The 12,290-nt window shown below is 35.6% G+C and overlaps 1 protein-coding gene across 12 annotated transcripts in view; it reads right to left on the bottom strand.

The window, feature by feature from the left end:
- Positions 1-12,290, bottom strand: part of CADM2 (cell adhesion molecule 2) — a 660,501-nt gene that overhangs the window by 112,152 nt on the left and 536,059 nt on the right. For all 12 annotated transcript variants that reach the window (XM_083836578.1, XM_083836574.1, XM_083836579.1 and 9 more), the window contains one exon: positions 11,582-11,752. In XM_083836578.1, the coding sequence (XP_083692704.1) occupies positions 11,582-11,752 (171 nt within the window). The remainder of the gene's footprint in view (positions 1-11,581; positions 11,753-12,290) is intronic.

The following is a 12,290-nucleotide window of genomic DNA, read 5'->3' as shown; positions in this document are numbered from 1 at the left end:
CTCTAAGTTCTCATATATAACTGTGTGTAGGAGCATCTTCTGCAAAGATCTATAATGCTCTGTTTTACTCAGCCATTATTTATTTACCCTGTTCATTTTTATTTTTTTTTTGTACACTAACCACCATTTTCTCTTTGTGCCAGATTTCAAATTAGTATGACTGACTCATTACTACACCCTTTTCTTCCTATTTGTTTAACTAAATTATTAGCTACCTACAGCATATCTTTACCTTGTAGTGTTATTTAATGATTGCAAACCTTCTGAATATTTAAAAACTTCCATAAATTTCTTGGACATTTTATCGTGGCAGTGAACAACAACAGTTCTGGTGCTAACATTTTAAAAAATGTTATAAAAATCTAACAGTGCAATAATAAAAGATTATTGCTACCTTGTAATAAATGACTGCCAGATGATTTTTAAAGTATTTCCTGAGAGACTAATTCATTTGTTTTATACTTGATTGTGTCTGTATTTTTTTTTTTTTTTTGGAAAAAGCAGTTTTGTGAAATATCACAGACTTCTTCATTTTTCATAGTGTTTTCTCTCTATTATTTCCTTGGAAACTTTCTGTCATTTCCAGATGTAAAGACAAAATAAGCAGATATCTCTGCAGATGATGATGATTCTGTGATTCGCTGATTAATTAGCACTGGAGCAAGCATAGGATAGTTTGAGGTATCCTTTTTTTTTTTTTTTCTTTTCTTTTCAGAAACTGTGAGATCATCTATTTCATATATGGATGGCAATCACAAAACTTTTTAAAAATTCTGTATTTCTACACAATTTTATTCCCATTTCTGAAAACAACTACAACAAACCTAAGAAATTAGGCTTAGAAAAAAAGAGAAATTTAAAGAAATTTCCAAGGACAAACCACTCTAGTACATACAAAAATAAACATAAAATTGGCTATCCCAAATGAGATCTGAAGGAAGAGAGAGGAGTACTCTAATCAACTCTGTGAAAGTGCTCACCATTTTTAATAGCTCTAACACTTAACAGCTGCTTGCGTCCTACAGCTGTGAATCAGCATTCCTCCAAATTGGGCTTCTTTTGTAAATGACAAGTAGCATGGCTTCTACTTGTGCCTTATTGCTTTGTAATAGGCACTCACAAAGCAAATCTGCATTGATAAACTTTTGTAAATTACCCTGGGAAATACAGTATCTTCAGTGTTCTCCTTTAGAATATAACGAATGACTCCTTGCTTAAAGGGATGAAAGAAGTATTTTGCATCTGACGTTGTTTTATTAGTAGTATTTGTGGGGAAGACTATCTAGATCAAACATGTCTTGTGTCATGGCAATTGCATTTCATTTCAATAAATCTGTTCAACAACACTACAAAATCAAGCTTTATGATATTTTTTGAAATACTTCGCTTTGATAAAGGTGAATACTTGGTACAATATCTGCATGGATATTCCCATACCTTCTTTTTATACTCCTTTAAAAGCTACTCTACAGTCAAGCAAGACTAGAACCATCATATAGTCCCTTTGTTATCTGAGATTCTTTGATGACTATTATGTCATCCTTTATCTCATCTCTTTCAATTCAGTTTAGAACAATGCTTGTTGAAGAAGAAAGTAGTAACAGCTTGCACCAGAAGACTGTAAAAACACTCTCCTAGATGCAAAACAACAAGCCAAACACCAGTGTGGAGTTAAAAAAAAAAAAAAAAAAAAGCTTGATCAGTGAAATATTCCCTCCTGATACTTGTAATTCACAAGTGCCTGAACTCAAGTATCAACCTGGCAGGAAACCCTTTAAGTTATTAATTCTGTGAAAATTGATTATCTGGTACTTTGTTAAAAATATTTGTAGTACCTATTTCAACATCTCAGCTGTCAGTCACATCATAATCATTCACCACAATTGCTAAAAAGAAAAAAAAATATATATAAAAATAATTAACACGTGATAGAGCATAACGCACGGCTTGCGGTTTTGTGAAGGTGAAAGAGCAGATGGAGGTACACTACCAAAACTCCTCAGCTCCTCTCCATTCCACTTAAAATATGTTAAAACCTTATACTTCCTGTTGTCATGTTATGTGTTCACTGATCGTTCTTACCTGCTTTGTGGTTGGTCTTAAAACAGAGAGAAATGTGAGTGTAATGTTGGCTATGTTGGGAGACCCTGCTGAGCTAAGTGATAGAAAGAGAGGCACTGTCACCACAGTTCTACGCGTGTGCCACTTCATGAAAATAGTTAGTACCAGTAGCACTACCTGTGTTATTTCCCCATTGTATGCTTTTGCAGAATAGGGTCACTGGGTTCTTAGTTATCCTTTAAGTCCCATACACACAGGAATGACAAGGCAGAAATAATATTGACATTGGCAACTCCATTCTGGTTTCTTCAGTGATCAAGTGAACTTCAGAACTCAAGTGATGAAGCTCAGTTTCACAACTTTTATTTTGTTCAGTCATTTCTGTGATGCCACTTCTTAAGACCAAGCAATCCCCATTTTGCTCACCTCTTCAGACGTATACCTTTGTTCCCTTTAACATCTTTGTTATCTTACAAAGATAACTCCCTTCAACTTACTCACATGTATCCATTTTCTCAATTTTGCAATGTCACCTAAGTGAAATAAATGAAAAAGCTAGATAAAACAAACAAACAAACAAACAAACAAACCTTCTACCTAAATCCCAAATTTTCAAGAAATGCCTAAGTCTGAGTCAGTGTATGACCTTTTGATATAACTTTCTCTTCTGTATCCTTAGTTTCTTTTCCTTACTGCCTTCAGCTTTCTCTAGTGTCTGACTTAAATTATCTTGAATATGACTTGAGAATTGCAGCACAACCAAAACTGCTGAAGGAATAAATAAGAGCTCTGGATGTTCAGCATCCCCCTTCAAGCATTTTTCTGACATTTCTATCAGACAGTGGGCACTATAAAATTTTAATCTATAGAAAAATCACTAAGTGGTAGTATCAGGACATGAAAATCTGACTTGTTTCTTATAAATATTATATAAATATTCTTATAAATATATATCATGTTTTGAAGAAGGGCAAGTTTCTCTCCCTTGGGAGGTCCTACTAACAATCTATATACATGTTTCACTGTCTCACCTGCTTGCTAGTCATTAATTTTGGAAATAAACTGACCCCCCCCCCCAAACTCTTCAATAGGGAAGGACTTCTTTGTCCTTCTGTCACTAGGTTACAGTGAGATGGGTTGTAACATGGGGTTTGAGCTATAAAGATGGTGTAATTTTCAGTCTCCTTCCAAGACGATCCCATTTGAAATAATACCTAGTCTAGGCTAGAAAAAAATAAAGAAGATATCTTAAGCATATTTTGAAGGATACATGGGGCTTAATGGATCTTAGTCACATACATGAAAAATTCTTTCTGAAACTGGGACCTGATTTGGAGCTTCTCAGACACTACATTGTCGTCATTCAGCCACTCAGTCTTTATTGTCCAATTAGTGCTGTGCAATATAAAGCAGTTATAACAAATGTATTTAAAAACTTGTTTTCTAGTTTTTCTGTAAATTCAACCTTCTGCTACATATTTCTAACACAGATCATCTAATATATTCCATTACATTCACATAGGCATTTATCCTATGAAATACAATACAGATAAATTATTTATTTTTTAACTACTTTTCAGTGACTGATCATTGCTTAGATTAGGAGCTTCAAAAACCCGTCAGCCAGTATTGGGGGTACTGCTGCTGGGCTGTTGGTAATAGATAACCATATCTGCAGCCTACCTCCTTACACAGAGAAAGGTTTATAATTACAGGAATTCAGCAGCACTGTTTTTTGTTTGTTTGTTTGTTTTTACACCATTACACTATTTTTTTGGCACTTTCAGGTAGATGAACTAATGTGTTCTGTTTGTTTTTTTTTTTTTTTATGGTCACCAAAGAATATTCTTCAGTGGCTTGACTGATGGCAATGGCTCATGGCCAGACATGAACAAATTAACTACGCAACCTCAAAAGCCTATAGTATGCTCTATAAGGTTCTAGCCCTTCCAGAGAGACAACAGTTGTTAGCCCACCAGTGCTCATTAACTCAGGAGTGTCACCACGCTGACCCAAGCTACCATCTCCACATGCAAAGTACTATGCTGTTCAAATATTTATTTGTAACTGGTTCAGAGGTGACCTTCCTGTGCTCCTCTTCCCAGTGTAGTGGTGTTCTCTGTCTTTTTAGTCCTTTCCCACAAGCTGTCTCTTTCCTGTGCCTAAAAGATTACTCTTCTGAAATAAATATATTTAATGTTTATTTGCTGAACATCCTACTTTTATTAAACATTCCCTTCCAAACTTCCTTGGAAACATTCTCGAGCCTCCCTTAAACACACTACAATGAAGTGGAATAACCTGCCCACATCATATTTTTAAAATCTCTGTGCAGAATATATGAGCAACTCAGTGGATTTCCCTATAAAAGATTTTAGAGAGAAATAAATAATATTAGATTAGATTTCACTTGTAAACCATATTTGAACATAAGCCTCCAGATGGGAAAGGTCAGGATTGTACATTAACCCTTTGAACTAGATATCCCCTTTGAAAGATGAAAGTTTGGTAGTAAATGGACCCACAAGTTTTTGAATTATTTTGCATTTAAATAATGGATTTCTTATTTTCATCCATCATTAACCTAATTGATCTCATTTAAAAATGCAAATTGTGGCACTGAACTTTCTTGTTCACAGATACCATTCTTTACTGTTTATCATAACTATCCTTTATGTTTCATTTGTTTCATACATTCATTAATACAAAAAGCTCAAACAAGATAATTTAGCTTATTAACATAGTGTTTACATAATTATTGAGCTAAATAAATAGAATAACTTCTTATTTACTTTTCATTCAATATAAAGAGCTGTACTTGTAGGGAATGCTATATCTTTTAATTTGCATTCTTATTATTACTATTTTTAAAACTGTCTTTTACATTGGCAAATATGGAAATATCATTCCTTTAAGGAAGACAGAATGGAAGGTTGGTCACCACAGTACTGAAATAACACTGAGATGCTATATCGTCCATCTTACTGTTCACACTGTGATTTAGGGAAAACAAACAAACAAACAAAATAAAAAAAGAAAACTGTTTAGGGTAAACAACAGAAGACTGTCATCACAGGTGAGTCTTGTGTAGAAACCTGAAGGTGTACAAAGACTGAACTTGTCTCAGAAGAACAGGGAGTCAACTTTAAGACCTCAAATTCTCATTCTCAAGAGAACAGGAATCCAGCAGAATTTCTTAACTGAAAGAGAAAAGAAGGAACATCTCTCCAGGAGAGGAGTTGACCTCCAAAGGATAGGAGCATCCATTGCGAAAGACAGTCCTTCTCTGTCAGAAAGATGGATCAGACTCAGGTATGTGAGAAAACACCTAGCTTTTCCAATATGAGCTTAGAAGGATTTTAAAAACAAACAAACAAAACAAAACAAAAAAAAAACTAACAAAAAACATCATAAATTTGTATGGTTCTCAGAGCAGAATCTAAGAGCTCTGAAGAAGAAAGCATTAAAGCCAATGAAGACATTAGGAGTACACCCATTTGTGGACAAAACAACTCTGCTGTTTCAATGGGAAATTTCCTCAGCCATGTGCTCAGTCTCCTTGACATATGTTATATTGTGCAATAGGATGGGCCATGCCAGAGAATGTGCTGCTTTATCTGTGCCATCTTGATACTCCTGAAAGAAGGCTTAAGCTTGAGATATTGGCTACCTGCTTCAAGTTCCACAGGTCTCTGATGTATCACAGATCCCAAACACTCAAATTATTCCTCAGCCACCATTCGGTTGAAAGAAAATGAAGATGGGACATATCCTACCCATTTACAATACAAACCAGATGTAGGTAACAGGGAAAAATGTCCCTCTCTCCTCAGAATTTATCATAGCTAAGAGGTGTCCAACTTCATGTGCTTTTGTGTGAGCACACAACTGCCTCTTCTGAACTACAAAAAAAACAGCAAGTCCATAGTTGATAGTCACCCTGAACAGTCACCAAAGATATTTTAAAATGTAACTATTTCATCGGAATTAAACATTAAGATGTAAGAATGCTGTATTTTTTTTTTCTCTTTCAATAGACTTTCAATAGTTCTCATGTGGAATGGTCTCTTAGGCATTCCCCATAGACAGAGGGTCTAACAGTCATGACCACTATGTATGACCATTTTCTTGCCTTTTAAAAAGTAATAACTTATTTCATATAGTACTTATGAAATAATTTAATATAGTATTATGAAATAATAACTCATTTCACATATATTTCATATATTGCGTATTATAATATATATATCTTATATTTTCACATAACACTTTTCTTTCTGAATGCAAAACAGTAGAAATAGTGTTCCAACAAAAAAACAAAACCAGCCGAGTAAAAATAACAGGTTCTCTTAGTGAGAGAATAACTCTCTTAGTGAGCATCAGGTAATGTAGCTCTTTGATAAAATTACTCTGCCTTACACCAGCAAAAATTCTAAACCAATCCTGTTGTCAGAGAAACCTCCATTTGTTAATACACCAGAAATCACAGTAATACACTGTCGTTGAACACACACACATGGACGCGCACACACAATTTTCTACATGGCTGCACAAGCACATTGCTGATTTGCTTATCTGTGGCCTCCTGCATTTGAGGTGCTTTGTTTATTTAATGCAAAATCAATAGCTGTATTTCCCAGACAATAGCCAACAATCTCTTGGAATAGCTGCCTAATTTTAAAGCCAAGTTCAGACGTTCATTGCGAAAGAATCTAATAACAACCCACGAATGAAGAAACAGCCTATCACACAAATATCATTAGAATAGCCTATAGAAGCAAGTTAACTGATGGCTATAGACTTGTCAGACTGACAATTCACTGCACATCTGTGTCTGCCAATACAGAATTTACTCAAAATTGCCTCTCTAGACACTTCTTTACATAACACATATTTAGCTTATTAGTGCTGTCATTTGGGAGTGTGGTCAACTTTAGAGCAAATTTTCCCTGTGTCCATTAGCACGGATCACATCACAGATGCCATTTTAGAATCACGATGATTAGGTTTGAAGTTCAAATGATTTTATTTCACTTTAAAGCTTCAAAAACAGCCTCTGGGGCAGACTTACACAATTAATTTTTACTGAGGTCTGGTGGGTAATTTACTGTAGTCAGAGGATTTTTACTAAGGTAAGGTAATTACCACTGGGTAATTTTATGGCACTCTGTTCAGTAGCAAGTAACATGTTGGCTGGCTTCTTCTTGGAAAAGACCCAGAGAAAAACGAAGATGCTGCTTCTGAGACAAGGAGGAAGGATGAGCAGAAGTCACTCACTTCCCAGATCTGGACCAGAAGTTGTATTTGCCCTCAAAGTGTCTTTTTAGGAGTGTGCATGAGGACTTACAGTATACAATCCTGTAAATATTGCACTGAGAAGCTTTCAAAACTGAAGTGCTGCACCTGTGATTCCTTAATACAGGAATGAAGAACACCTTATTTTAGTTTGAAAGCAGAAGTAAACAATGAAACAAAACATCCCTCTGAGATTTGTATTTACCACTTACAAGAAGCACTTCCTAATAATCAGTGGCAGCTAGGCTGACAAGCAAACTTCAGAGCAAAGCCGCAGGGGATACGAGTCTATTTTAGGTTTACTGTTGACAGTAAGGGTCAGAGGAAAAATAAACTCAGCAAGCAGTGTCATGCTACCACAAACCTCTGCTGGCCAAGCAGAAAGTAAATTATGGCCAAACCTTTCAGCACAAGAGAAACAATTGGGCTATTGGGCTGCCCTGCAGTGCACAGAGCATGACATACAGATGAACAGGCTTAAACACAAGTGAGACATAACACAAATTACTGATAAATAAAGCTCAATAGATTGGAGAAACTAATCATCTCACAGTCTGGACTGGGGTAGAGCATGCTCACCCCAACAGCATTGATATTATTTTAATATCTGAAGTCTGCAAAATTAATTTGGAAAGCCCTGTGAAAACAAGAACTGATCCCAGCCTCCTTCAAGATACCCTTCTTTTGGTCAAGCTGCAAGTAATATAGATAGTCTCCAGTTCTGGACCAGACCATTAAAAAATAAAAGAGCAGTAGAAAGACCCAGAAAGTATTTCTATTACATATGTATATATGCAAAAACACACACATATATATTAAAAAAACAACAACCACCACCTTTATAAGTTCGCTTCTCAGCTCAATTTCATGTACAGTCATACTACTGGTGAGAGCTGATTTGATTGCTCTATCACACTAAAAAAAATAAGATTTGTGTGAGGGGAAGTATATTGCATATTGATATAACTGCTGATGGCATTACTGGCTTTAGTATTCTTAAGTTTACTTCCTATTAAAGATAAAAGCAGCTGTGGGGATTCAAAAGCATCTCTATCTAGACCTCTGTGGACTCATTATAAATACCTGTTTCATATACTCTGATTGCGTAGGGCAGATTTAATTTTATTCTATCATTCATTAGACATAAATAATAAAAAAAAAAAATGTTATTCCAAACATTATGTTACTTTCCTTTTTTTTTTTTTTTTTTTTACCTACCATCCACTGGATGCAAACAAAATCCTGCAATTCCTACTGTTTTTTAATTTGCTTTTATTTATTTTTATTTTTATTTTTTGCATTTTGATGAAGCCACATTTGTTTTGCCCACTATCAGGGGATAGTTGCTTGAAACAAAGTAGATTTATATTATTATCATTTTTATTTACTTTCAAGCATAATTATACAGGGAAGAAAACAACAGAAATAGCAAGGCAATTTATTATTGCCCTTTTTTTCTAACTTGTGATGATGCACTGGTAAGGCGCTATCCACAGATAGAATTCCTGAGATTTTAGAAAGGTGTTTAAAAAACAAGTGCAGTTCTAGTGGGTGATACCAAATCAGTTTTGTGTTAATTCTCTGGCAAACTAACATCCATCTGTACCATTCTGTTTCACCCATTTAAGATACTTGATTATCATTCTATTTCCAAGCTGTCTGCTCATTTGAAGTACACCGGAACATTTGGAACAAGTGCCCTATGGAGCAATGCCACACTACTTGTTTGTGATTTTAGGCAGTGTGACTTTTGGAACTAGAGGACGTCAAACTAACAAATTCTCATGACGTTTCTCATGTTGTCCTGTTAATTCTTCTGTTTTGTCAGCACTATTTTTGAACTGCTGTCAGCTGGTATTGAGGTTATATTAGATCATCTCACACATTGGGTCCTGTGAGCATGACTCTCATTAATACAAATAGGATGTCTCTTCCATGTTTGTATCTTATGAATTGATGGGTAAAAATCAGCCACTGACTGCAGTAATACCACAGCTGTGATGGTGAGCAATAGAGGAGGACAAGCAATAAAATCAAAGACCTCAGATCCAGTGCTATGTAAGCCATTCAAAGTCTTTGTGATTGCTCTAGTAAATCATCCTTCTGTACTTTTTCCTTCAAGGCTCTCTGCTGAACCACATCATATTTCTCTTTTCCTAAAATTTCTTTTAAAACCTTGTCCCAGGTAAGACTGCTGAGTCGTTGACCATGAAGTTGTAAGTGGTAAGGAAAAGGACAATAGACTGTTCTTAGTCTCCTTGTCACCAGTAATTAAATACTGCTTTCTCCATGGTTTTACATGGTATTCCCACCTTCACTTCTAAATCTGAGTGTATTTTGGCACATTTCTCACTTACATTTCCATGTATAATGATTCTATACCAGTTCTGGAGAGGATTAAATTGGTTAGTAGAAAATTAATGAAGCAAGCAGGAAGGATAGAGAATAATTACTTGTGCCTTATGGCTTTTGGTAAGTTGGCATTCTGAGGGGGCAGCATAGCACATAAAGCACATCAGGGATTGTAAACACCCTGTGCAGTTTGTCCTTGTTGGAGAACTTCAGTGAACGTGCAGAAAAGAGAGAAGGGTCTTGTTCAAAAAATGAAGCAACAGGCAAATGGAAAGATGCTTCCTGCTGGTGTTTAGTTAGATAGCGTCTTGCTGCCTAGGGTGCAAAGGGAAAAACTGTGAATATTCAGGAAATTTTGTATATGACTGGCCACAGAAAGGCTTTTCTGCCTTATGTTACTCACACAAATCAGAAGCTTTCCTTTACCTTGAATCACATTATACTGCAGCCACTGTGACTCAGTTTAAACCTCCTATATTTGCCATGTTTCTGCATCTACTCTACCATTCAGTTTGGTAGATCTCCTGTATTGCCAGCATCTTAAGCAGGGCACTGGAGGAAGAGCAAGCAATCTGGATGTGATGGCATGCACCAGATCAGTGGCTGATGGTGATGGCATTTAGAATTCATGGAAATAAAGCTGTTAAGGATTCATGTCTCTAGTACAGATGTCATTAGAACATTTTAGGGGAGGCAGGTGTTTAACAGTCATTTGGTGAAGAAAGGCTTTGATCTCCCTCAGTAAAGTGATGCATAGAATGTATCAGAAAACAGTTATTTTCAGTACACATTACTTATGGATACTAATCCACATCTGCCTCATTTCAGACTTCTTGCAGATGGCATTTTTAGCAACACTGTCTGCTTCTATGCATGGAGTGTTTTTGCCATCACCACATTTTATGTATGCTACAAGTCTTAGACACTTACAGAACTATTCCTCTGTTTAGAAATAAGTTATACATGCTAACAGTCCTTGACATGGTGTCTTGGGAACTACCTGCAGTTACTGGAAACTTGTCTGCCTTGTGGACAAGCTTGTCTGCTTTATAATAGGTTCCTTTGGTTACACCTACCCTAGAAACGGATCTATGAAAGGTCTCTCCCCTTCACTTGGTCTGACAATATTTTGCAAATGTCTTTTTCAGCTGACAAACAAGTACATGTGTTCTACAGAAGTCCATGTAACAGTACACTGAAGAATTGTTGATATAATGCAAGCGAATATGAAAATGTCATCTGATGGTGAAAAGGTGTTTGCCTGAGTGTCGCATAATTTATAAGTGAGAAAAGTGACTTGAAGGACAACACGACTTTCTAGTAGTGCACACAGATACATAGGCAGACTCATTCAAATTTTGAGCATATCTACAGCAATATCCTATATAAACATGTCCTAAAAATACATTTTAAAGGGCTCTTCCTCCTAGACTTTTGCTATTCCAGAATTACACAGAGTTTCATTAGCAGGATTCAAAGTTACTGAGGCAGTCTGGCTGAAAACTTTGCTTTTTTCATACCCTTGTTTCAAGTTTTCAGATATTTTCATGGGGTAATCATGGACTACTATGATCGATGTTAAAGCCCTCTTTGATATTGCTACAATGATAAACAAAAAAGACAAATGCATTTCCTCTCTACCATTTTTCAAAGCAAACCAGGAACTCAGTTCCATAGTATTTTCACTAGTAAAACACTCACTAACATCTTTAGAGTTACTCCTGAAATTAAAAAAAAAAAAAAAAAGAGATTCGCATAAAGAAAGATGTTATCCATACTCACTGTATCAGAGATCTTTATAATTTTCCTACAAGAGAAACTCTAAAACAAAACAAAACTATAAAAGCAAGCATATATAATGTGTATTACTTACAGTGTATTTCTAGAACCTGCATTGCTATCTGAGGTGTAGAGTTTAGGGATTCATGATCTACTCTGCAACTTACAACTGCACCATCATCATTGCGATCTGCAAGGAAATCCAGCGTACTGCTGACTGTGAATGTTTTACGATTTGCATCTTCTTCTTTTAAATATTTAACATCTGAAAGAGAAAACAAGCACACATTTTTGTCTTGAGTATTTTCAGAAAAAACAGTCCAACATCAGACAGCTACATTATCTATCATACTTGTTGAAAAAACATACCTTTTATATCTATATCAATCCCTTTAAACCACAAGTAATTAGACTGCAGTTATTCCACAATTTTCTCCTATTATCAGAGGAGGAGATACACATTGAAATCAAAAATTTCAAAACTGGTAACATGATACTGCACTCAGAGGGCAATTTCTTTCACCATTCTCTCGTATTTTTAGGTCCAAATCTGATATAAACTGTCTCTGCAGTTCTTCAGAAAAGTGCAGTCTCCTCCCACCCTTGCTTTCCTTATGTATTCACAGTGTCACTAAATATTAAATTTTCTATGCCAATGCTTATAATCTTTCATAGTAATGCAACATATGAATATTACTAAAGCCACGGGAACTAAGGATTGCATGCATTAATCCTGTGCTTACTTTATTCATTGGTTATTCTGTTTGACTAGAATTATGCGAATTTATGAATTAAACTAAACC

Source organism: Anser anser, assembly GCF_964211835.1.
Source record: "Anser anser genome assembly, chromosome: 1".
Taxonomy (NCBI): Eukaryota; Metazoa; Chordata; class Aves; order Anseriformes; family Anatidae; genus Anser; species Anser anser.
This window is presented reverse-complemented; position numbering and strand designations above follow the sequence as displayed.